Raw genomic sequence first — 27,295 nt, forward strand, 5'->3', positions numbered from 1 at the left:
TGCTTGAGTTGACCATGTACTTAATGACATCATGCAACGTTTTTAAGGAAGTTTGGTACTTTTGGCTCACAGCTAATACTTTTAGCCAGTAGTTAATACTCATTTGAAAATTTGGTCATGCTTAATATATTAAGACATACTCTTCTTAGATGAGACCACATTTTTAGCACCTATGAAATTTGAAGTTTTTCATAATTTTTTTTTTAAACAGTGCAAAGGATTTTCAACATAGCTTTTCTAAATTCGTTTTCATTAGAAATCATAAATTAACAGAACTGACTACGAGAATTAAATTACTAGGGTCAATATTATTAGCCTCCTGAGAAATGGCTCTTTTATTGAGCCACAGCACAAACCACTGCTGTGCAATGATGAATTTTAACTTTGCAATGCTCAAAGCTGGTAAAACCAAGTTAAAACTGAGGGTTACCTTCCAATTTACACACAGTATAAAAACTTCAGCGAGGGTGTGAGCTGTCACTTGTCATCATGCCAAAAACAAAAGAAATGACTTTAGACTTCAGTTTAGAGAAAAAAATTCGTTGATGCTCGCAAAGCAAGAGATGGATGTACAAAGCTATCACAGCATTTCAAAGTGTCAAGAACTGAAGGGAGAAATTTCATCAAGAATCAAGAAAGAGTCGCACAGTACAGAACAAGTCTCGCAGAAGTAGGAAGCCAAAGATTTGAAAGACTTGGGAAAGAAAACTCATGAGAGATGAGTCTAAAGACCCCAGAACAACTGCTAAGACACGAGCGAATGACTTAGCCAAGTTGGGAATTACAGCCTCAAAAAAGATAGTCACTTAAACCCTGCACAGTAATGAACTGTGAGCTTACAGACCAAGAAACACTCCACTTCTGAAGAAACAATGGAGAGGTGTAGAACCCAAAGTCACCATCATCACAGGGGTGAGAGTGTCATTGCTGTCAGGAAGGACTCATGAAGAAATTAAAGGCATGAGAAGATTCTGAAAGAAAACCGATCAGCATCAAAACTTGATCTGGGCCATTGCTGTGTCTTCCAACATAATAACGACCCAAAACATACGTTGGTCCTTGTGAGGAACTACCTCCAGAAGACCATTAAATCTGGAGAAGCTTGAGAGAATTACCAAAGAATGGACTGGGATTGAGAAGACAATATAAGAAGGCAATAAAAAAAATCCAAAATAAATTTAGGATGTTTGGAAAGGCTGTCTAATAATAATAATAATAATAATTCCTTGCTCTGTTTAACAGCATGGAAATTCTTACATTTTCATCTATATGTCTGTGTGTGACACAGAAGATAAGTATAATGGGTACCTTTTAACGTTTTTCTCTACAATGCAAATATGAGCATAATTTCATACAAAGAGAAGCCATGAAACATATAGAAGAAGAATTTTATTCAGCGTTAATACAATAAATATACAAAACTCAAACTACTGGTCATGCGATTGTAGGTGAAACCTTAAAATTGCACAAACATTTAGAGCAGATAGTCTACCATTTGTAAACTGCACAAAACATACACACATCCCTTCATATTTCATCTCAAAAACATTGATATATATTAATATATATAAAATTTAAGAGATGTGGATCAGCATTTTAATTTTCATTGTTTTTATACCACAATTCATGACTCTAAAGCACAGCTTGAAGCCACAGTCGGTCTACAGTACAACGCACAGTTCACATTGCATTGCAGCTTCATGTTTATATTAAAACTAACAGCAAAACCTGGAAGTGTAATTCAGCCTGATGCTTTTTAACTACTGTACTGGCCCAAATTAAGCCAGTGTGTAGGGAGAAAACAACTTAAAGAAATACAGAAAAGGCAAGAAGGAACCCACAGCCAGACTGTCCTGCACACACATTAAAAATTAAAGACCCAACTCCCTCCGTCCACACCCACCCACCCACACACACACACACACACACACGCACACAAAATGCAAAATCAAGGAAAGTGCTTTGCAGTTTGAATAACACATAGAAAGACAGATTCAAAGACATTTTAGCAGGTGGAATTGTATTGTTAAATCTGATCACAAAAACGAGAGAGTAAAAGAACAGATGTGGTTGTAGTTTTGCTTGACTTCCAAAAAAATTAAGAATACACAAGTGTCACAACACAACATCAATGTACTGGCCCCTTTTGTCAAATTTAAGTCACTTTTATTGTGATTACAACATACTGATACTGATTTACAAGACATACTTAAAACCAGAGGCCTGTCAAATTTTGTACAATCTTGTATAATATTTAACCTCGTCATGCAAGCGGAGAGCATCCTGAGTAAAGCTGAGGTAAATCTCCAGCACTGAAGGGAAGCTAGAGACGAATTACACTTTCCTTGCTGATAAATCGTGCAGCTGTGTGTATGGAGAAGTGGCTCTCTTTAGCAAAGGACACAAAATGGTAGGCTTCAGGTGAAAATCAAGCTGACTCAGCTAATGCAATAAAAAAGCAAGTTAAGCATCTAGACTACTGAGCAGGAAGGCCTGAGGGCACTGTTAGAAGTATCTGTACTGACTGCCAACGTCAGAGAAAGAACCCCAAGTCCAGATTTAAAATGCGACTTGCTGAGATATGCAGATCAATAGAAGCAGAAGATTTCAGTCAAATAAATACTTGACAATTACCTTTAAAGTGATACTCTAATATCAGACACTGCTTGTGGATTGTAGCTTTTGCAGAATGACAATTGTTGTCTGCTTAGATGGCAAAACAGTGCCATCAATCTGTGATCACAATCTACTTCTGTCCATCCCTGTACTAACGACGCAGACTATAAACGATGGCGTAGCCACTGTGATGTTGCCCACTGCTTTGTCAACTCTGAGTTTTGAAACTTGATTGTTAGCACTTCCACAGCGCCAAAGCTGGATTTGGAGCCAAAAGTGACCATATTTGGATGAAAGGGTGGAGTGGCTGATGTTAGCGAGCAAGTAAAGTTGTCGCGGCTCAACCCGTTTCTTGTTTAAAGCTACAAACACGTTAATCTAATGGCTACACTTGGAGATTTTACATTGGGAATCTATGGGGGCTGACTCGCCTTTGGAGCGTTTTTGGCACTTCGGTGTGTTTCGGCCCCGGAAGTTGCCGTTTGCCTAAAATTGAAGGGTTAATTATATTATTTTATTTCTTGCTTCATTCTAATTGTAATATTTCATTAATGACAGAAATATCTTCCTTCTGTTATTCACCAGTCTCCACCGGTGAGTGCTGATACTTGGGTAGGTAAGATTTTAGATGAGATATCACTTTAAGGAATTTCAGGCTAAATACTTTTTACATACCCAATTCTAAGTTGAGCGAAGAGAGTAGAAAGCAAAGCAGCGGAGTGGAATGCACAGCATTCATCTTCAGCAGTATAAAGTTACTCCATTGGGGGTCAGCAGTGTTAGGCCATACACTCATGAAAGAAGAAAGCACCGAAACAGATCAAATAATGCTGCTTTAACTCAAAGATAACTTCCTTTTGCCAGATAAATAAATAAATTCAGAAAGAGAAAGTGGTGATTAGGTTGATAAACACACAGAAAGCAAGCATCTGTTCATGGTGAGAAATGCCCAGGTAACTTCAAACAGTCTGTTCAGCTACATTAGAATCTGCCTGAAGACGAGCAGGCCTCGAGGACAGCAACAACATTTAAAAAAAGGCACACAAACCTTCATTTAATTGGCCATACATCCACACAAACCCTGAAATCCACACAGAGACAAGAAAGTTGAGCACTCTAGTTAAAGGACTCCTAGAGTGCACGGTGTTGCAGGAGCAGGTAGACTGGGACAAGAGAGCCTGTTTGAAGGTTGAGAGGCTAAAGATTGTAGATGAGTGGATGTTCAGCTGTAGCACCCCCACAAAAACCCCTTCAGTAGTGTCAGAAAGATGGGGAGGGGGGCGTAACTTGTTCAAACAAGGCAGTTATAAGTGGAAGCTGGATACAGAGGAGGGTCAGATGAGCGAGCTCTCTGCTTCAGACTTGCTCCTTGAAGGCTCCTTGTGCAGCCCTGGAAGCAGCATTAGCAGTGGCCGTTTGTACAGTTTTGTTAGACATGACGCCCGTGGCAAATTCCTGCTGTGCCTTCTCAAAACTGGCACCGGTGGTACGGTACATGCCATGGACCTGAGGGGAGAAGGAAAGGCGGAAAAGAGGGTAAAATTAGGGCCTGAAGAGTCTGTAACAGACATCACTCAGATATCTTATAGGCTGACTGTGCATTTACCTTTTTGAACATGATGAGAGACAGGACAGCCAGAGCGGTAAAGAGAGCAGCAACGAGGATCATTATAATGCCCACTGGGATGCTTTTATTCAGGCCAGTCAAAGCTGAGATCCACCCGCTAGGGATAAGAAAATCATTAACACACAACAACGACGTGACAACTAACCAGTCTCACTACCATCTCAATCCTCTGAGAGAACTACTTGTTTAAAATGCTGTAGTTTACTTGGGTGAAGTCACACACCAGGAGCACTCAAACTACAGAGGGTAAAGCAAAGACCCGGCCTCCACACTACCTAGACCTAAAGGATGTGCCACCATAGACACTTACAGTGGCACAACAGGGACCTAGACAGTGTTATCCATGTGGCATGTTGTAGCTGTTCACTGTAAATACTCACTAGACTAAATGTATATTCTAATAAAAATTTTTTTAAATGGTTCTTAACTAATGCAGGGTTTCCTCCTGCTTTCCTCCTTAAAAGCAAAACAAAAACTGCAAGAAGAAAAAAAAAAAAAAGACAAGTTCAATATCTAATTAACACAAATATAGAAATATTTCAGGCTTGGTCTTAATCATCGCATTATCTGATCAGTTCATGAGATCTACGATATAGAGTACTGATACTTTTCTCAGTATAATACTAAGACCAAAATCTAGACTAAATGCAAAGCCAACCACCTCACTAAGTAACCCCAGATGTGTCTTTGTAACATCTGTCTTACCTAAAAATGTCATAAAAATACAATGCTATGGAAATTTATTTTAAGTCGTGTTATCTTACCTGGCTCCCCAGCCAGCGATGCCAATAGACTGGATGACATAGATGCCAATCTGACAGACGTAAATGAAGAAGAAAATAAAGAACCTGAACGAGCTGTCGATCCTGTAGAAAGATGAAAGTGGAGGATATAAAGAGCACAGTGGGCACAGGAGGGTCATCGTGATTGTTGTACTTGTGGACACAATTTTGGATCATGTTGTTTACCTGAATGCAGCATAAAGCGGTCTGTACCAACAGACAAAAGAACACGGCGTGAAAAGCAGAAGCCAGAGGATCGACAAGCCAAAGTCCACACCTCGGTTTCCATCCACAGCAAACCAGGAGAGGCAGGCGATCAGGTTTGCAAGCAGAGTCCCAGTGTGCACTGAAAGGTCAAGAGAGAGAGAAAAAAAAATACAGTAAATATGTGGAGGGGGACTTCGGCTTAAGTGTGACGGTGTGCCAGAACGGCTGTTTAAGTGTACATGCCAAACATGGAAAATAAGCTGAAGGAGAAGTGTCCAATCAAGTCCTACCAAATCAAGCCTTGGATGGAAGAGGAGGAAACACTGAAACTTAATATTTAAACATGTAACACAGTGCAGGACTGGAAACAACATACGCACACACACGCGCACACAGTTAATAATTCATTACCATTTGCTCTCGAGGGCCTAACAGTGTCTGCAAAGTTAAAGGTATTACACATTCACTGAGTCAGTTTGACTGCAGGGATTTTACAGCACAGTGTGAAATATGACAATAGCCCGCTAGCTGACATAGCAGTGGTACCGAGACCCTTCACCTGAGCTTGAAAAAGATACAGCCGGTTGATTTAAAAATCAAAGTCTTTGTACTTATTAGTAAAAACGACTGAATTCTGTAAACCAGCCTTATAGCAAATCATATGATCAAGCTGCTTCATCAGGTTGCAAGACTGCGGCACGTGCATTTGTCATGTGGCTACTGAATTCTACTTGAAGTCTTGACTCCACCCCCCACATACACCAACAGAGAGTATTTTTCACCATCAGGAGCTATGAGGTTTTGACTCGGGGAGTTGGTGGATTAAACTACTCAGGACTGCTTTAAATGAGTCATCTGAAACAGCAGATTATCAGCTCATTAACAATTTCATTATTTCAGCAGATGTGGTTGTACGTGTTTGCACGTATGAACGTAGTTTAGAATGCAGTTTGCTAAAAAAGTTTGCTAGTATTAGCTGATAATTTAGCACAAATGTTTAATGCAAACAAGGCCACTTCATTGGCAAGTGCAGAATCAATGGGTGATCTCACAGTGTCTAAGTCCATCTTTTAGATACAGTCTGCGGGGAACATGCATAAAACTATGTATGCAAGCAGGAATAAAAATGCAGATGCTATCTTTTTATCAGATACGTAAGTTTATAGTCATTTCGAGTCCTTTCTTTAGTTGTAAATGGATATACACACCCTCTCTTGTCATTTTGCACAAAAAAAAAAGAAAAAAGGAACTAAAGAGCACGAGTAATCTGAGCTGCAGTGGCCGTCCCTGTAAGTACAAGTAGGCCACAGGTGATGCACTACTTATAGCCTAGCTCTGAAATCCAGAGGATAAAAAACTCCAGACTTGGTACAAGACAGCAAATTTCTTCTGTCAATTTTAAGAAAAAGTTTACTTACACATCCAGAGGTAGTACATGATTTTGACTGTCTTCTGAAACTCTACGGGAATGTCTACAGTAATATCGTGGTAGAAACACGGAGCCACAGGAAACCTCTCTGGGAGAGGAGGCCAGTTGTTTTTCCTGCCTACAATAGCAGGAAAAAAAAAAAAATCAAAGTCAAGCTTGTGAGTTACTTCAACATCTTTTTGAAAGTGTCGCTCAGGTTTTACGTGCTGCTCTTCTGTCAGATGACAGTTAGCAGTTACTGAGTGCAAATACTGATTCCCGCTTATTTTTTGTGTGCATGAGAATTAACATTTAAATTAACATGTAGTCATTGCTTGGCATATAATGAGCCATTCTGTGGATTTATAAGCGTCATCATTATCTGTAATGCTTTGCTATGACAGCACTGATCTGTGGCTGTGTTGTGATGACATACTAACCCCCAGATACGTTGATTGACTGCATCTCTCGCTCCCGGCGGTCCAGCTCTGCAGCCTTATTTTCCAGCTCTTCCTGTCTCCTTAGCAGCTCAGCAGCTGCCTGCGACTGCTCCTGCAAACACACACAAACAAATGTCAACACATTGGAAATAGTACACAAACTTTTTGGCCAATTACTTTCCCCCTCCCTGCTCACTAGAAATGCTCCATTTCTACTTTTGGAATAAATCCAATTCTCTGCAGAGACAGCACCAGCAGGAGAACAGACATCATAACAACACATTCCCCAGAGTCTGCTTCACAAACGAGATGCTCAATCTCAAGTTATTTCCTCCACCAACCACGATTTCCCTCTGACTCTGTGTCTACTTCTGCTACAAAGGCCAATCACAGATAGAGGCGGTCTCCCGCAGAGCCACTTTTCTGTCCACAAACTCAGTGTGAAATCAGCCGTGGTGTTAATACATTTTCTCTCAGTCTCTGCTGGTGTTGCTGGACTAAAACAATAGATGCACCACAGTCTGCTTGCTCATGGTGACACGTAATGCTCTCACCTCAGTTCCAATAGCTTTGGTAACTCAATCAGCATTTCTTTGTGTAAAAATAAGAATGCCTTTGTATAATCTGAAAAGAAAGTGGCAGAAACTACAGCAGCAGCTGTAAGCATAGCCAAAAGTTCTACTGAAATAACTGCTGTTATTTGGCTGTATACCATCAACACATATACCTGTGGTTGAGCTTGTGAGTAGGCTGGGGGCTCCTCTGTGGGTTTCATGATGGCTGGCTGAGTGCTGACAGCAGGGCCTGTAGTCTTGGGGGCCATACTTGCAGGTGTCTATAAAGTACACATGGTTAGAGCAAAACTACATGATTCCTATAACTGCTAATGATGTGACCTCACAGTTAATCAGAGGTTTGTATTGCAATACTCAAAACACAACTAAATCTCATATTTTATTAGAGCATTAATAAAGATGCACAGCAAAAAAACAAAAAAAACAAATGAAAGCAACAAACGGTGAAGAGCACATGTATGAAAAAAAAAAACGTACAATACAAATTTGTGAAATTGATGAGGTTGTACTGTAGAGAGAGAGAAGCCTGTGTAAGCTCTTAAGAGAAACAAAAATGTTTGAGCCAAGCTAAGCAGTGATACAATATCCATGCTCAAAGATCTAGTGCCCAACCTTTTGCAGCCATATAACAACATCTTTTCAAGGCCATTTCTTCACAAAGCTTCAAAAAGCTAAACTGACCACAATACTTCAGTCTCTTGGCTTCCAAACTTTTTATTGAAACAGTCTTCTTACAGCCCTTTGTCACTGATAAAGTTGCTTCTCAGATGGATTCAGTCAAATAACATTTAGATGGCTGAAAATGATTACACTGATGCAGTCACATATCTTGCGACTGCTGAAAGCGATCTTGAATTCCAAGGTGGGAACCACTGCTCAATGTTAGGATTTAGTCTTATGTAACTGCATGTGTGTATGTGCTAAGATATGTGCAGTTGGAAGGCACAAAACAACAGTGAAGCTGTTGGCAGTGAAGCTATCGAAGAATGGCTGAGCCTGTTGGGCTGCACGGGTAAAGGCTTAATAATCGGGGTCTTGCCAATGGACCCTAACCCAAGGTCTGAAGGATTCCTAGTATTCCTCTCCTGGGGAGGATAACAGAGGTCCCAAGTTTCTTACCCATCGCCATCTTTTGAATACTTTGCTACTGGAGACCCTACCAGGGGCAAGTCAAAACTCCAGCTCAATAAGGTGGCAATTCTTATTGTGGAAGCTTTCAGGACACATGTCTTGGTGGCTTTAGGAGCTGAGCATGTGAACCACGTGATCACTATGTTCTAGCAGTTGCCTATATATACAGACTGGGCAGCGACTCATAACAAGACGACAGCTACAGACAAGAGAAAGAAACAGAGACAGGGTGAGATTAGTGATTTGGAAGAGGCTCAGAGTCAAACAATACTGGGATGGATATTTCTCAGCATTTAGATAAGGTGTTCTGGCCATGTCTAGCTGAAACAACAGGGCAGTGACATCAGCAACAAAGAGAGGTCCGGTTTGCCTGGTCTGTACCCACGACCAATAACATAGCTAAGTGCATAGAATACATGTCTGAACTATACAAAACTGTAATTGTATATTCCATTATTAGCTTGGGATCCATTAATATGATGAAATATTTTATTTAAAAAAAACCCCAAAACTAAAGCATAAACTGAGACTGAATAATCATCAGCTGCTCTTCTCTGACTGAAGAGTGTGGCATTTTACAGATAAAGCACAACTCTTTGTTGTCACACTTGTCTGCCTTGGCGGACAGATGTGGGATTTATTAGTCTTTTATTCTGCTGAATATAATTTTAAAGGAATGTGATTTTCACATGATGTATTACAAAGCTGGAAAAATAAGTAAAACTTTAGGCTCAAATACCTACTGAGTAATTCTGGTGGACCTACCTGATCTTTAACCTCACTGCTACTAAATGCAAATATCCAAGTACTCACCGATTTGCCATCTGCAAAGGGATTGTACTCCTCTAACCCTGGAGGAGATGTCTGTCTCACTTGTGTCACTGATGGATCCTAAAAAAAAAAGGAAGAAAAAAAGGATTAAAAGGGAATGCTTTACATGAGATAAATGTAATTGAGTAATACTATAAAGCAATACATTTTGTTTGATCTGTCTTGTCTTTGTGTTTCAACCAGGGATAGCAGTAGAAATCCCTACAGAGTAAAACCCTCCATTATTCTGCTGAGATCCAGGCCAAAGCTCTCTGTGTTCAAAATGCAACAGGCCTATAATTCAATACTGGCAAAGACAAGATGATTCCAATAATTTTCACGAGAACGTCATTATAAATAGCCAAGACCACGAGTTTCTTGAGCTGCTCTGGCAGCCAAAGACCGAAATAAAAAGACATACTTTGGTTATGCTTTGTGCTCCTAAACTGCTAAAGCACTCCATGCTTCTTTTAACTACAGTCCTAATTTGCCAGACTGACATATCAAAACTACTTTCAAAATAAAGCAAGCCACTACTTTATATTCTACCTCCATTTGCATGCAAAACTCCTTTTTCCTGTCAGTGTCAGCTAAGCTACACTGTCATACATCTCTTTTGATAATAAGCTCACCATCAGCTGCCGTCAGTCACGCACGAATTTCAAATTGTTGCTCAAGATTAACATCTAATCCGTATAGTCCGAAGTGCTGTCCTTATCCCGTCTCAGTGCAGTCCTCTCCGTCTCCCTGACTCTTAAATTTCCACACACACACACACACACACACTAAATATTTCAGGGCCTGTCGTGTTTAAAATTTAACGCTGCACTAGTGCGTGGCTGGACAAACACATACTGCAGATTCAACGAAGTCTTCATTTTGAAACCTCCAGCTCTGGAGTTCCTGCTCCAGAACATTAAAAAACAAAAACAAAAAACAAAACAAAACAACAACCCCCCCACCCCCACCCAAAACACAAGGAGAATCAGCAAACGTGTGTTCACCATGATCTTGATTAAAGTGCAGGATTCAAAAAAGGTGCACAGTTCAACCACCTGACGACACCATATCTAAGACTTCAACTCTCTGTGGTTTCTACTCATTTCACGTTTGATTAAGCTACAAACCTTACAAAGTGAGCTCTTAGCTGCCTTACAAAGTTTTTTTTATTCGCTAACATAGAGCCTAATGTCTGAGCCCACATCCAGAGAAATAGGCCAAAACAGCCTCAACAATCTGATGTAGGGCTGGGCGATATGACCCAAAATTCATATCTCGATATTTTTTAGCTGGATGGCGATATAAGATATATATCTCGATTTTTTTTTTAAGCCATAAAGTAAGAACAAAAAGAGAGTTCTTAGTCAAAGCTGTGTCCCAGATGTCACACAGGCACTTTTATTAACATACAGCACAGATGTACATGAAAAATTACTCAAAATTAAATTATGAGAATTCATTAAATAATAATGCTCCATAAATAAAAGAAAACAAGGTTGTTTTTGTGCTAAACAAAGAGCTCACAATTGTGCAGTCAAAATGTAAACTAAAAGACGCTGAGCGTAATAACAAAGACAGATTTCACAGCTGCTCTGTTCCCAAGTTTTACTGTGTGACTGATAGCCTGGAGTTTGAAATCCACTTCATAACCACCTCTCTTACAGGTGCCATTTATGGTCCTTATACACACACAATACGGTAATATTACGTTGATAGCTCCTCGGTAGCCGTAATGCGCCGACAATCTATCAAGCGGTGCAGCTCCGTAGCTTACCAAAGTCGTACTCAAACATTTTTGACAGATTGCTGAGCGCCGTGTACCACATAAAATCGGTTCGCGGCCATCAAGCACAACCAGAATTCATACATAAGGCGCGCTATCAACTTTTGAGAGAATGAAAGGATTTTAGGGTTAGCGCTGTTAGCTCATTAGCATGTTTAGCTCGTTAGCACGTTGACGCCGTCCAGCCCCACGCATGGGGCGATGCGCAGTAACTCGTTAACGGAGATTTGCCGTGTCCGTCTTGTCGCTGCCTGCACGTGAAGCGATGGGGGAGGAGGGGGAGTTGTCTTCAGTGAAGGCGAGGCGGAGTAACGTTGCGTAGAGACAAAAGTGGACGAAAGAGAGGCAAACTTGCGGCTCCACAACTATAATTATAACGTAACATAGACTATATCGATATAAAGGATATTGTCACATCTTATATCTCGTATAAAAATATATCGATATGTTTTAAAAACTCGATATATCGCCCAGCTCTAATCTGATGCATGACTGCGAGTGATGAAGCTTAGTAGGAAAGGAGCCAACGAGTACCCTGGAACCACATGTCACCATATGATTTCATGAACTATTGAACATAGCTCAGAGAAGGGAAAAAGCTCCCATTATCCTGAGGCAAGGCAGCCAGAGCCAACGCATGACAGAGAAGTGGGAGGACAGCAGGGCTTCAGCACTCGTGTTAGTATGTTAATGAACCCAATTAATTATTCACTCTCCTTGCGTCTGTGTGGTCAGCCTGTACCATCTTCCCATCAACGCTGGGTTCTTTTAAGTCTGTGCAATGAATCAAACCAACTAAAATAGATTTTTTTTAATATAGTATTCTCTGACAAAAACAAACAAAAAACACACATGCTTTCCTTGTACTGTGTAGAACCAAGCAGGCACAGATATATCACAATTAACAAATACATTGTCTGAGGTTAAAGAACCACAGGTCTAATTCTGGATTAGTCTGATTCTGACTCAGAAATTAGATCTGTTATTTATGACAAAAGGCTGATCCATTTAGTTCAGCTGTATACTGCTCTGTTTTATACTGCTAAATATCAGCAGTAGTGTGCTGTGGCTACTGAGAGGAAGTTAACAGCAAACTACCAACAAATGAGATGACCGGTATAAAAAACTTAGATAACTGTGGCTTTGGCTTCTCTTTTTGTTGTTATAACACTTGCAGGGAAGTATTTACTGCATTTACAGTAGAACAAGGTGTTGTCATCTATCAATTACTGCTATTTTACTTCCTGCTTCTTACCAGCAACATAACACGTGTTGTGTGTGGATGTGCACAATATTGACTTTTAGACTGAGCTTAAATTAAGCTTACTGTAAATAAATTACAGGATTACTACAAATACGTGGGTTCAACCACTAGTTTAACATCAAACAGATAACACCATTATGTGCATTTTGTAAATTATCCTCATTTAAAGAGCATAATTTATAATGTTCTTTGAATGAGCAATATTATTTGAGGGCTTCTAGTTTCCAAATATGAAGTTTTACTCATGTTATTTGTTGTGTATGACAAAAAAAGTTGATTTTAAGCTTTTGATGGACATAACAAGCACACTGAAGATGTTACTGCTGAGCAGAGATGGGCAGTAACGCGTTACTTGTTACTTGAAAAAAGTAATCAGATTACAGTAACGCGTTACTTGTAACGCGTTACTGTAATCTGATTACTTTTTTCAAGTAACGAGTAAAGTAAGGGATTACTATTGCAAAATCGGTAATTAGATTACCGTTACTTTCCCGTAGGAACGCTGCGTTACTGCGTTACTAAAACCGTGATTTTTTTTGCGAGAATGTCTCATGACAGTGACGTAAGCAAGTGCGACGTTGGTGACAGCAGCTGTGTGCAGATCAACAATGGATAATATATCGAGTGCGGGAGAGAGTATGAGCGTGCAGCGTTTAAAGTGTGGAAGTACTGACCTTACTTTGAGTTTGATTCCATAAAAAGTGACAAAAACATTAGCGTCCATCGTGCGTGGGAAGAAAACTTCTTTTTACAGCGAAAAAAACCCCTAAACTTCCGAGCAAGCACCGAGTAGCTACGACGTGATGGGAAACTCACAGAGACACTCGCGCAGATTCTTCAACTGACCGCAGCACACCTACACCAGGGTAACCCTCCGCCTACCCTGCTCCTGCTTTACAGGTGAAAATAGAGCAAAAGGACCGCTGAGTCTTTGACTTTATTTATTTTCTGCTGTGTTTTACTTGCATCTGTTTGAAAGAGTGAGTGAAAACACAAAAAATATTTTATTTTATGTGCTGGAATGTGTAGAAAATAGGTTTAAATGTTAAACTAATTTATTCAAGTCAGAGAATGTTGCATATAATTAAATGTTTTGCTTGATGCATAAAGTTAAAAGATTAAAACTGATAAAACAAGTTAAAAAAAGAGACTTTTCCATTTGATTACATTTTGTATGATGGATTATGTAGAAAAAGTAGAATTGGGCTGAAAGATCTCACTTTATCACCTCTTCAGGTTGTAAGTAACTAAGTAACTAAGTAACTAAGTAATTAATTATTTTTGAAAATAAGTAATCAGTAAAGTAACGGGATTACTTTTTGGGGGGAGTAATCAGTAATTAGTTACTGATTACTTTTTTCAAGTAACTTGACCAACACTGCTGCTGAGTTCAAGAAACTCAAAATGACGTCCAGATGAACAGAATCAACTTTTGGAGATCTAAATGACAGTCCATTTATTTATCTTTTAAGCATTTCATAGAAAATACTAAAAACAGCATTAAATGTTTAGATTCCCAATCAACTGCTAAAGACATAAACCCAGTTTGGCTGGTTGATGTTAAACAAACAAACAAACAAACAAACAAACACTTCTTTAGCTTATTCTTAGCATGCTCCAATCAAACAATCAATGTTAAAACAATCAATGTGGTCTTAATGAAACTGAGGGAAGCACCTCGTGATTATTTTAATTATTAAATAGTCTTATGTTTTTGGTCCATTAATGTTAGAAATTTCAGAAAATAGCAAAACTTGATTGTTTTGATGAGTACACCTGATATGAGCGGAGGAGGATAGGCCTGGAAATACCAAGGAGCACATGATCACATGAATGCTTTCATTATGACACAACACTGTGTGAGCGTAAACACAAGACGTCTTCAGTCAGACGCCTAAATAAAGACAACAGCACAATAAAGGCAAGGGAAAGGATGTTTGTCTCTGTTTTTACGTTCCTACACAGCATTACATGATCAGGTGATCAGTTTTTAACATTATCGTCTCCAGGTTGGCAAGTTAAGTCAATCACTCTAACGTAATGTCAAACATAAAAGAAACAATACGCAACATCTGAGCATAAGTTGTTTAACTAGGTCGTAAATGTGAGGAAATATGTCGAGCAGGTGGGAATTTAAAGGGATGGGGGATAATTATAACAGAACCCAGCGACCCAACCTGCTTCAGTTTGAATCAGAGCCAACACCTGGAAGCATAGCCTCATATCTTTTAATGTTATGTCACTTCTGCCAGTCAGAGTGCGGCAACATTAAGTGACAGTTCAACTGAAACCGAGCGGGAGGGTTTTGGCAGCAGCTAATTTAAAGTCGCCTTATCAGAGCAGGTTTATTCAAACCAACCCCATGCCAGTCTTTCCAAGCCACGCAGTCTTAATGTAAAATGATACGGCAGCTAAAGTTAAAGTGGCTAATGTAGGCTAATGTAGGCTGTTAAGGTTACCTGAAACGGGTTGCTGAAGTCCGGGTCCGCGAAGGGGTTGCTGTCGAAATCTGACATTGTCCAAATAGGACGACTTATTCCGCTAAATGTGTCTTAAGGCTAATATTTATAGCCAAAGTCGGCGCAGAGAGTTACAAAAGACCAACTGTTTCGAACAAATTGTAATAGAAAAGACAAGGGCTGAAGTCAAGCGTCAGACTGTCCAGGTGGGGGATTGGTCACCAGCAGCGGAACACACGTGACATAACGAGACGTCAGGCGGAAGTAGGGAAACGTAAAAAAAAAAAAAGATCCAAAAAGTAATTTTTAAAAAAAATAATGTTTTATTTAGAAATAATTTAACGCTTTACTCACACTCATTTTTACATTTTGTCATAGAATTGTGATATTTTATCTGCGATTAAATGTCAGGTCGTACATCGACTTATCTACGTAAAATGAAAGAATTAAAAATATCCCAAAGTTATTTTAAAAAATAATATTATTACTTGGAAAATATTTGATTTATTTTTTTATACCCGCACTCATTTAGACTTTTTGTCATACTTTATTACACTTAAAGTGTAAAAATAAAGTATGACAACAATAGCACAAACTTCAGGAAAACTCACTTTTCTTGAAAATACCCTGGTCTTGACAAAAATGTTGCTGTTTTGACCTTGTGGACTTTATCGTGATACTTTGGCTATTCAACATTGTGGCAACATCTATTTTTTGGCCGAGTCTCTTCTAGTTGCCATAGATCTATGAGCTCTCTGCCTCTGAATCCCTGTCATGTGACGCTCACTTGTCCAACTCACACTTCCGCTACTGCGTGTAAAAAGTTGGGTGATACATTAAAGAAGTTTTTGCAGGAACTTTAGCGTCAACATTAAGTTAACATTATCACCAACTTTATGAACATTTCATAGCTCGTAAGAAAAGGCGAGTAAGTTTTCTTTGTCGGCCGTTTGCCTTAAAGCTCAGCATGTCGACAGGAGTCTCATACAACGACCAAGGAGGAGCGGAGGCTGCGGTGGAAGCGGGTCAAGAAAGCACCCCGACCTCCTCGAGCACCGGAGCTGCCTTCGGACTGTTCAGCGCCGACTTTAAAAAGTAAGCTAGCTCAGCGTGTGTTCCGTTTCTCGTCACGGTGGTTGTTTTTGGCACAGTTGGGTTGTTTTTGTTGAACTCCATATGGCTAACTTCCAGTTTCGTAGTCTTGAAAAGAGGCCAGTAGCATCCACAGGCAGGGCAATGGTGGCAAATGACAGCCCCCTGTCTCTTCTGCAGTAAGCAAAGTTGAGCGATAAAATGGCAAGACGTGGCTTGGACGTGTTTGTGATCACTGAGTTTTCCTTTTTCTGGTTGGTTTTTCCAGTTGCTTTGCACCTTTCTGTGTGCTCAGGGTGTACTTGTATTGCCTGTTTTTTGCTGTTGTTTTTTTTCCATCTCGTGGTTGTTTTTCGTATTGTAGTGTACACTTTTTGTCACGTTTTGTCATTTTTGCGATCATTTTTTTTTACTATCTCCACCTGATTACTTTGTATTTTACTGTGATTATGAATTTTGGTGGCTCTTTTGTGTATTCATCTCTGTCCGCTTTGTGATTGTTTGGGTTAGTTAGTTCAGTAAGGCTCCAGTCATTGCAATCACTGCACAGGGAGAGCTTGATAAAATATCAACTGCAGTGGCTTCATCACAGAATCTTCGGATACCGGTATTTATTGTGAAACAGCAGAAAGTGCTTGCATGTTTTTAAGCGGATGCTACACACTTCACTGTTAAAAGGGACGCAATCCCCCCCACTGTCGCAAAGTGGGTGGTTATAGTGGAACACCTGATCGTTGGAGTTCTCTTCCAAATCTTTCAAAAGTTTTTACCAGTTTAAAGCACTTTAAGATGAGAGCTGCTGTGAATTTGCTGGCTGTAAATGAACAAGCGCTGGGACACACGTGTAGTCCTGTTCCTGCAGGTGGATTGCGCTGACCCTATTACACAGTGGTCAAAAGGCTTAAAGAAAATGTCGAAAACTTCATTTTTTTATGCTCATTAAAGCTGCTGTTATCCAGCTCTAAGCAAGTAAAGGAATCCTTGGAAAGATAAGTTTGTTGTATTTCTTGTCTGTACTTTATTCACCTCTTTCTGTCTCAACCTTTATAAAACTGTATGAGAATATTTCTATGTTTTATCTACAATTCAGTTTACTGCTGTATTAGCTACTTTTTTTTTTAAACCAATGTTTTTCAAATGTCATACTGGGCCTATTGACTTGTCAACAAGTAAGATGGTGTTTTACTTATATCGTTGATCTTTGTTGCATCAGTTTTGTGCTGCATAACGCTTAGTTTATACTTCTGCTGTAAATCTATCTAGAGCCTATGATGTAGCCCACATAAGTGCCCCATACATTTGCAAGCATTTATACCTGTGCTGAAAGTAAATGATCAAATATGGAATGATGATAAAATGAAAAGTTTCAAAATGTATTTTTTATCATGAGAATTTCTTTGTTTTGCACAATAACTAGCAAAACATAATATACCACCAAAAAAAGGAAATAAATACTGGACCCAGAATTTGACAGTCAGTACATTTCTTTCTAAGACCAGCAAATGGAGAAATGCTATTAAGTTGCCTTCATAAGCTTGTGTTGCTCATGTATTTTAAGTTCCATGTCTGCATTCTACCACTAGAGGGCAGCCAATAACCAGTTTAATCATCTTTTGACTTTGGAAATTTCTTGCAAATTCTGTGACTATGCATCTCAGTTGTTCTAGTGTAACAGTCTGTGTTTGAAGGTACATACACAGGGTACCAGATTCTCTGGTCTAGACTTGACTGCAGTACTTAAAATCTGAGGAGCTCTAACTTGATTTAGACTTATGCATTAAGCCTATGTCCCTGCGACGTAACCGGAAACCCCTCTTAACCATACACTGCATCTACTGTGCTTTAGTAAATTTCCTACTAAAGCATAATTCAGGCCTCAGTCTGTTAGTAAGTTTTATACATTCATAAAAGTTTTGGGTCACAGTTCAGCTTCTGATTTGATTTTAAGCGTTTCCTGCAGGAACCATCCTCATGTATCCTTTTGCTTTTCATCACTGTAGATCTTGGTTTTCTGAAATGTTTCTTATTAAGTTGAAATAAACCTTAACACTGTCTCACATGATCATCTACCCAGTTGGGGGAGGTTTGGTCATGTGTTTGGCCATGTGTTTGGCCACCTCAGGGCCAAGCTGAGGGACCAGAAGAATATGAAAGGGCTTGAATGATCCTTCTGTTTGTATGTCTGTCAGACACAATTCACAATGACCAAGTCTGTGAATCCAAAATGCATTTTGTGCTAGTGCCATTATCTGTGTCTCATATTAGTGCTGCACGCAAGGCTTGTCAACTTCACCATGTCCGTGCTTGGAGAATACATTGCATATTTGTTCATTAATGTTTTAATAGCTGAGGATATATTTAGAGTCAGTTCTTTTAAAATTAGATCAAATTTGGAAGTTTAGTTAAAATTGCTGAATGTGTGTTGCACGTGATGAGAGATGCAACTTTGCTCTAATATGTTCTAGTGTTTAAAGGGCGCTTGTTTCTGTTTGAGAGCTCTGTGCTAGGGTTCAACAAATCATAGAAACATAAGGCTAATTTATTATCTGAGACCAAAGAGATGTCTCACTGTGGCTGAGCAGTTTGGTTGTATCGACTTATTGTATTTCTCTGTGTTGGAAGCAGTCACAAAAAAATAAAAGGAGCGATGGATTTAAATGGAATTATACTATAAGGGAAGAGAAGATATTTTTGAGCAGGTCTGGGGTCCCTTTTTGCGGTACATTGACAATGTCTCTTAGACATTATGATAAATGGTCTCTTAGAGGGATATTTCATGTGTCATTGGTATTTTGGTATTGGTATTATTTTTTTTTTTTTTTTTTTTTTTTTTTTTTGCACCAGGGGGTTTTACCCTTATTCGTTTTTGTTTTTGCTGATGTTTTCCAGGAGGCGGTGTATCATTTTGTTTCTCCTGGGTTTTATTTATTTTATTTATTTATTTATTTATGTAATTTTTTTTTTTTTTTTTTTTTTTTTTTTTTTTTTTTTTTTTGTTTGTTAGTGTGTTGTTTGTTTGCTTGTCTTAGTTTGTTTGTTTGTTTAGAAACGGACAGAGAACTGACAGTATGATTATTGCAGTTGTATATTTATTTATTAATGTTTCTGTCCATCCAAAAATATTAATAAAAAAAAAAAAAAAAAAAAAAAAAAAAAAAAGGAATTATACTATTTTCACTTCCCTAATCTTGGGAAGTGCTGGAAGATTGAATTTTGTATTTGAGGCTGGTTGTGCATGTTAAATGGTTATTTGGTATTTCCAGCCTACTGGCATTAGTCAGGAGTAGAGCAGGGCGATATGGCCAAAAATATTTATCACGATATATATTTGAAAATTTGCGATAACGATATAACCGACGATATAATTGATGCGAGACAAAATACAACTCCACAACATTACTAGCGCAAAAAGACAACCTTCCATTTATATTCACTTAAACAAGAAGCTGGTTTTTATGTACATTAAAGCTTTATAAAAATGTAACAGTACAAATACAAATTCCTTGCTGAAAGTTTAACCAAAAGGCATTTCCACTAGAAATGGGCTGACATGTCCTGAGCATAACCATGTATAATATCCACTGAAGTTAAAAAGAGGTGCTTTGCAACATTAAACTGCAGTGTGCAGTACGCATTTTTCGGACCATAAGGTGCACGGGATTATAAGGCACATTAAGCGAAACAAAGCAGTCAGATAAATCAAACTTTATTAAACTCATTCTTCTTGCTTCCTCCATTTCTGTACCATTGATTCCTTAATGTTGAATTCTCTGGCAGCTGCTCTATTCCCATGTTGTTGCAGTATATTAATGACTAACCTCGTATTGTGGATGGATTATCTCAGTTGTTCTCCTGACTGAAGTTTGGTCCGTTTACAGCATCCTGCCATGCGATTGCATTTGTCTCTAACCATGAAGAACCTTCACGTTAACTTTTATAAGTGGAAAAGTGTTAGTGTTCGTCCTCCAGCTTCCCTGTTTATGTTATGCTAACATAGCTGTGTCGCTAGCGATCACGTAGCACATCATTATATACCAGCTAGCCCAACTTCAGTAACCCTACAAACGTCACTGCTGTTTAGTTTCCTGTCTTCATTTATGCTGCAAGTGATAGCAGAGGTGTACGTTTGATTTTTTTCAGAAATCTCTCAGTCAGAACATGCAATATCATGCTTGGGTAACTAGCGAAACTAGCGAGCTAACTTCTGCTAGCTTCCTGCTAACTTCTAACTCCGTTAAATGTAATAACTTTTGTTTTCATGGATGCCTGGAAGTTAAACTTTATAGTTACACCTGGTAAAGCAGCAATGCTGATCGTTTTATTAAAGATGAAAGAATTTAGACAGTTTTTAACTCTTAGTGATGCTGCAGTGTTGTTTGACCTGAAGCATACGGAGTTTAGGACCCAGATTACTCCCAGATTTAAGAGCATCTTAGTCCGACAAATACGACAATAACAACGGCCGCTTGCATGTTCTGCAAAAAAATGTGCTTTGTTGTGTATCTGACGGACAAACACCAAACCAGTTCCACATCACGGAAGTTGCACCATTTTTACAAACCAATTCTGGATCATCTGTTTCACTCAACAATCGGCCATGTGCGTATGAAAACAAAGGCACTGCGCATGCGCGTTTTACTCCCATTCTATCGCGATATTTCATTTTCCTATCGTTGCCTAACATTATACCGGTATTACCGTGAACGGTATAATATGGCCCAGCCCTAGTCAGGAGTCATGCAAATTTAGCCTTGCTACTCTTTTTTTTTTTTTTTTTTTTTTTTTTTTTTGTATTGCTGCTGCCAGTTTATCCCTGAATCAGCTGATAATTCCCACTTGCAATTTTTTTTTTTTTACAGTTCTTCTTTTATTACTGCTGTTCCAGTATTGTAGACTAGTCTTGCTTTTCCCAACCTGTTGATAATGTGGATCATAATATTTTAACAACCTTGCATCGTAGATTTAACTTCAGGGTGATTCCACGTAAAATAACCAAATGTGAAAAAAGTTCACATCTGATGTCCTCAGGGTCAGCTGTTTATTCTTCCCAGTAACTTCAGCTCACAGTAGAAAACGGTACCATCATATTATGAATATTTTCCGAGTTGCAGCGCTTAAAGGACATAGAGGTGCAATGAAATTTAGTGCTTTTAAATTTTGCCAGCATTTTTCAGCCCCTTTGACATAAACTATGTTATGTCACATGATATTGATGCTAAAGTTTGGTCAAAGCAAAAACAAAACAAAATCATGATTTTGCTTTTAGGATGGGACCATTGGTGTGGGTGTGTAATTGAACTGGTTACAACTGCTGACGACAGATTAAATGTGCTTTACAGGTTTGAAAATTTCACCGGAAGAGCTCCTGTTCTTACGAAGTTATGATGGCTCAAAAATGCTGGAAATGCTGCAAAATTTGGCACCCATTTAGTAACCACCTTTTTTTTTTTTTTTTTTTTTTTTTTTTTTAAGATCTGGCACTTCAGACTCTTTTCCATGTTAGTTTAAATTGATGATGATTGAGTGCCAAGAAATATTTTCACCATGAAAATATTTTATTTTCTAATTTTATACAAGCTATTTTCTATACACATCATAAGGTCTGTGTTCAGATTTCTGCAAAAAGGAGAGACTACATAATAAAATGTGTTTGCGTTCACGTATTACAACACAGCATTAAATGAGATGGATACACATGTGGCCTGTTTGTGATAAATATTCATTAGGAGACTGCCATGGGTGTATTATATTCTAATCAATCTCAGCAGTGATGGGGAAAAAAGATTTGAAAAGCTAATAATCAGCCACACGTGATGCAGCTCTTCTTCTTTCTTTTTTTTTAACTATTTGAGTTGTTTAGGTTTTCAGTGTAAACAGAAAAAAATTGGATGCTATGTTTTTTTTTGTTTGCTTTTTTTTTAAAAAGGAAAGAAAATTGGATATTTCTGTCGCTACCAAACACAGATTTGTTCCGCTCATGTGCAAATATGTACTATTGTACTTAGTGCTCACTGAAGCCTGGATTATACTCTGTTGTGGACACATACAGCTAGTGACCCGACAGCCAAGTAGTGATTGCCGTTTTATACTTTTCATGTTCACGGGTCCACTTGGGTCCCTGTGTTGTGAATTTCGTCCACAGAGAATTTATATTACAATGCACCAAGCAAGCATGTGCCCAGGCGGCGGATTACAAAGAACTATAACAGGAATAACTTTTTGGCCGTTAGGTCTCCTGCTGTCTGTGTTCTGCAACAGAGTATATTTAAATGGTTACTATAGATGGTGCAAAGGATCAATTTAGATTAAAGTGTAGCAAGCACACACTTTAATTGTGCATTCTTTTTGTGACCATCGTGTGGTCGTGATACCTGTGTTTGCAAAAAGATGTCTGGTCCCATAAAAGTGTAGGAAGGTTGACTTTGTAAACATTTGTCGATGGGCTCAGTTACTCATTGTAGTTTCTACTAAATTCAGCAGTAAGTTGACTGTGGAAATTATCCACATTATGCTCACTGGCTAACAACCTGTCAATCAGAAGTCCCCAGCCAATGAGAGCGTGATTTCAGTCAGATTCATCCATGGCTTGTTTCAAAACACAGAAGATGGCAACAGTGAAAATGCTCACCTTGAGACTTTAGAACAGGACTTCAACATGGTAGCTATGTCCTTGTCCTTTTTACTTTCTATCATGTTACTCAAGAAAATCTTTTGGAAGAGGGAGCTTTGGATATACCTGCCAAAATAATCCTCTGTCATATTGCGTGTGATGAATGTGATACTGTGTAGAGCAAAAACTTTTCCCAATTTGCGCCAATGTTGCTTACGAAACATTTCAAAGTCGAGTCATTACTCAGTCAGGCCCTCATGTTACTCATCTACTCCGGAATAAAGTCCACATTTCTCCCTCTTCAAAACCCTTTTGTACCATTCACATCTTCAGGAGTATTTCCTGACATTCAGCTCGGTGCTGTTATCTTTGATGTCGGCCTGTCCTGTTGGCATTGTCAGTAAAACTTGGCAGACGCATGTGCTCTAAGTGGTGCCAATTTAAAGTGATTATTGTGCAGTGGTGGTGATGAAAAGTAGCTCAGTGTTTACCCACCAGAGATAAGGCCCTCCTTTTTCCTCTAGAGGGAAGTGACCATAGTCACACAGAGGCAGAGTCACATACACAACCAGGAGCCAGGTGAGACAGCTTTCCATATGAAAGTCAGCATTTTTCAGAATAGAGGAGTAACAGTTTAATATAGTAATGGCTAATTAGCCAAGTAAGTGGTCATTACCCTCAGGCATAAGGATGACTTGCCATTAGTGAGCTGACGGGGCATCTTGTGACTTTTTTTTCCCCCTTTGCCCAACAGAAGAGGAAGGGAGTACCGGTGAATGACAGTGACAAAGCAGTGGAGCCTGTGCTGTTTTTCCACAGTTCCTAGCTTTGACAGTTATGAACTGGACAAGAAGACAGCTGTAAATAAAGCCAAGAGAACTTGGGAGTACACCCTGAAGGAAAGTAATTACCACAGCTCTCTTTGGTCCGTGGAAATTCAGTCAGCCGTGGTTTTGTGGACTCTGTTCTTTAGACAGCTAACACACACGCACAGACACCACTGAATGGACTGCAGCGGTATGGACGCTGGTTTCTCTTCTTTGCGCTCGGAGGCAGCAGGAGCCATGAGGACAGTGTTGGTGTCTGCTGAGAACTTACAGCTTACTCTGAAGCCTGAACTCAGTCAGGAAGAACAGTCACTCACACACACCAACAGTAGCCCTAAGGACTCACACAAAGCCGGGTACTGTAGTAAGACAACACAGGTCATTGTTTTCTTGTAACATCTGACAGCTAAATATATGCGTTTTCCTTTAAATAACATTGAAATCTTTAGATGTAACTAATACAGGTAACAAATTTTTAAAATGATGACTATTTGTGGATGGAAACTGAATTTTCAGATTACCATTACAAATTATTCCTTTAGAATTAAGATTATCATATGAAAAAAAAAAAAGTCTGAACAACAGTCATTGACTTGAGTGCAGTCTTTTTAACTTGGCAATGTTTAAAGTGGATTTAAATAAAATACTGAAAACCTATAATGAATTAAAAGTAAAGCTGTTTTCACTCCTGAATGCTAAAAAATGTCACAGGATCAGGTCTAGTTGTGACCAAAGTTGTAGAAGCGTAGATGCTGTTTTCTTTCCCGTCACCTCTGAACTAGGCCGATGGCTTCCCCTCCCTGAGCTCGGTGCTGTCAGAGGTTTCTTTCTGTTAAAAGGGAGTTCTTCCTTCCCAAAGTTGCCCATTCTCACCTTTGGAAAGACTGCTAGGCGTTGGTGAGTTTGATGCCTGGGTGTTACACAGGCGAGTTCAGCATCTCATGGACTTTGTGCAAGGGAGCAGTTAAAGACAGTTTAAAGTTTGATCTAAATGTTTGGACAAGTTCACATATCATGGTAGCAGATCTGACATGTCAGTGTTTTTAACGAAATGCTTGTTAACAGCGTAAATTGACAGTTTTTATATCATTTAACAGTGTCACCATTTGTCTATTACAGTAAGATATAAAGTAAAATCAAGGTTGTTGGGAATTTCATTAGTTACGTTTGCTTCTCAGTGGTGTAAACTGACTAAAGTGATACTGAAGTCATACCAAACAATATCAGATATTACAGATTCACATGCAGTGGAGCTTTTTTCAAATTTAGTTCAATCATTTTGAGGCTCTATATAAAATATTGTTAAGGTTTCAAAGATTTAGTTGCTGTCCTACAAAAACTATTTTTTTTGTTTACAGATTAAGAAACTAAAGTTTGACCTTTTGAGCTTTAGGATATAAAATATAATTGCTCATTTTATCCTATGAGACATCCCATATGGAAAAGAAATAGTAAAAACTTATAAAAGACTTGCATACGATGTGGCCAACTTCATATAGTGAATCATATAAGGCTTATTTGATTTACTCATGAAAGTGGCCACTTTCTCATTACTTTCATATATTGTTTTAGTAAGTATCCAAAACATACAAGTTTCATTATATAATTTTTCAAGGGATCTTATATCTGTTTTCACTCTTGTATGCTTTTCATACAAGTTTCACACAAGACAGATACAAACTTTGTAAGATTTATATATATATCTTTTCCATATGGGATTTGTGTGAAATAATTAGCATGTAAATTCCTGAGTTCGAGATAAAGTCTTGACCCTTGACCTTAGACCACCAAATTGTAATAGGTTTTTGCCTAAATTCAATTTGGAGGTTTGTGTTTTTCAAATTCACTTAATGTTTTTAAGACATCGCTTCCTCACAATGGGCAGACCCAAAGCTCATAAACACAATGCATCTGTGTCAGTGATAAATAATGTCATGCATCTGGATTGCAGCTCAAGCGCCATGTTGTTGAGTCACTACTGCTAAATATTGGCAGATTTGATCTTGTCATTAATTTTGATCATTTTGGATAAGCACCAGGTTATTATATACCTAAAATAAAACAGAACATATCTGCACTCCTTATTTTTGTCTGCAGCTTGCTTTCCATCCTGCACAGCATCTCTGTGGAACAAGCATCCTGTTGTGTGGGTTGTTTTTGAGCAACATTGCCTGGTTGAATTAGTCAAGGAATTAATGTGGTGATCATGTGATTGCTGAGTAGCATCATTGTTATGATGCAGTTGTGTTGTTGTTTAGGACACCATTGTTGCTGCATTGTGAGCAGACACCTCATCCATTTACATATTCTTTTGTATTTGTGCCCATGTTATGTACAAGCATGAGTTATCTTCAAATCTAAAAACTTATAACCCGAAACCCCAGGGGTGTTCCTCCTCTAGCTCAGCAGGTAGAGCAGCTCATCTATTAATTGGAGGGTTGGTGGTTCAATCCCTGGCTGCTCAAAGTGCTTGTCTGCTCTCTAAATAGTGAATCTGTAAAGCACTTTGAGTGCTCAGGTAGAGTAGAAAAGTGCTATATAAGAACCAGTCCATTTACCATTTACGATCTTAACCCGAGGCTGTAACATTCCAGTCTGCGTTGATCCAACATGTAGTTACGTTTTTCTAGAGGTGCACAAACTGTTAGGCGGATGATTACTGCTTAAGTTGCAACCTAGATTTCCCGCTGAATCATAATTCGGACATAAGTAAAGCAACTAACCACTGACTACAATAACACCCAGGATGTCTTCTGTCCTCAGGAATGAAGACCTTAAAGAGATGTTGGAGAGCAACAAGGAGTCGCTCAAACTGGAGGCCATGAAGAGAATTGTCGGGGTGAGTGCATCACAGGAATCCACTAAAGCATTTCTTTTAAGTAACTGAGCTGTTTTGTGCTGGTAATAATTTTTTTTTTTTTTAATTGTTTCTTTCTTCTTTTTTTTTCTCCAGCTCATTGCCAAGGGCAAAAGTGCCTCTGAGTTGTTTCCTGCTGTGGTGAAGAATGTTGCGAGTAAAAATATTGAGGTATGACACGATTGAGAAATAACGCGCACTACTTCATTTATTTTAATGCAGTTCACTGTTATGATTCATTTCGTTCTCACGCAACGCAGCACGTGACTTCCCAAAGCATGACGCCCAAAGGGGGAACTTACAGAACAATAGTTAGATCCACTGAGAATCTTTTTCTTGCTTTAGACGCATGCATGTGCTTGAACATTTAAAGTTAGTGTTTCTACAGAAAGCAAAGCAAGGAAACGGGAAATGGTCGCAGCAGATTGAGATAATATTGTTAAATAGACTCGGTGTAAGAATACAGTCTGTGTTATGGAAATAAATACCTAATACATCTCTTCAGTTGTAAGAAAATGCACCTCTTTGTTAGGTGTATTACATTTCAAGCAAGTTCACAAAGTTGCACTGACTTCTGTGTCTTAGACCGCAAAGTATGATAAAACAGCAGCATTATTATGCAGAGCTAATTAAAATTAGATTATTTCTCAGCCCTACTTTGAGCCATAAATTGGTACAGCAGTAGCAACAGCATAAATATTCTGTAAAGCTGCTGTGAGCTTGCGCCAACATGCCACTGAATCCTGCGAGCCTTGGAAAAACTCAACCACCGCCTATTCCAGTGAATGACCGAACATTAAGCAGCAG

The 27,295-nt window shown here is 38.8% G+C and overlaps 2 protein-coding genes across 4 annotated transcripts in view; one reads left to right on the top strand and one right to left on the bottom strand.

Annotated features, from left to right (window-relative positions):
- Nucleotides 1-1,374: 1,374 nt before the first annotated feature.
- LOC146706203 (secretory carrier-associated membrane protein 1-like) lies at nt 1,375-15,344 on the bottom strand. 2 transcript variants are annotated; one of them, XM_085464299.1, is made up of 10 exons: nt 15,103-15,168; nt 10,229-10,349; nt 9,600-9,677; nt 7,808-7,915; nt 7,081-7,192; nt 6,651-6,779; nt 5,212-5,371; nt 5,008-5,109; nt 4,223-4,340; nt 1,375-4,122 (listed from the first exon to the last, which is right to left on the bottom strand). In XM_085464299.1, the coding sequence occupies exons 2-10, from the start codon at nt 10,229-10,231 to the stop codon at nt 3,973-3,975; spliced, it is 960 nt and encodes a 319-aa protein (XP_085320425.1). In that variant the 5' UTR covers nt 10,232-10,349; nt 15,103-15,168; the 3' UTR covers nt 1,375-3,972. The 2 variants fall into 2 exon arrangements, with proteins under 2 accessions (XP_085320425.1, XP_085320424.1); XM_085464298.1 differs by lacking the exon at nt 10,229-10,349 and having other exon boundaries at nt 15,103-15,344.
- Nucleotides 15,345-15,898: 554 nt separating this feature from the next.
- The window catches only part of ap3b1a (adaptor related protein complex 3 subunit beta 1a), a 60,443-nt gene continuing 49,046 nt past the window's right edge, over nt 15,899-27,295 (top strand). The window contains exons 1-3 of one of the 2 annotated variants that reach the window (XM_085464300.1): nt 15,899-16,197; nt 26,395-26,470; nt 26,585-26,659. In XM_085464300.1, the coding sequence (XP_085320426.1) occupies nt 16,070-16,197; nt 26,395-26,470; nt 26,585-26,659 (279 nt within the window). In that variant the 5' untranslated portion in view covers nt 15,899-16,069. Of the gene's footprint in view, nt 16,198-23,528; nt 23,988-26,394; nt 26,471-26,584; nt 26,660-27,295 lie in introns of those variants that run through there. The other variant, XM_085464302.1, reaches the window with a different exon arrangement.

This window comes from Copadichromis virginalis, linkage group LG7, assembly GCF_057382275.1.
Source record: "Copadichromis virginalis isolate Kocher_CV1m ecotype Utaka linkage group LG7, C_Virginalis_male_GT1.1, whole genome shotgun sequence".
Classification (NCBI taxonomy): Eukaryota; Metazoa; Chordata; class Actinopteri; order Cichliformes; family Cichlidae; genus Copadichromis; species Copadichromis virginalis.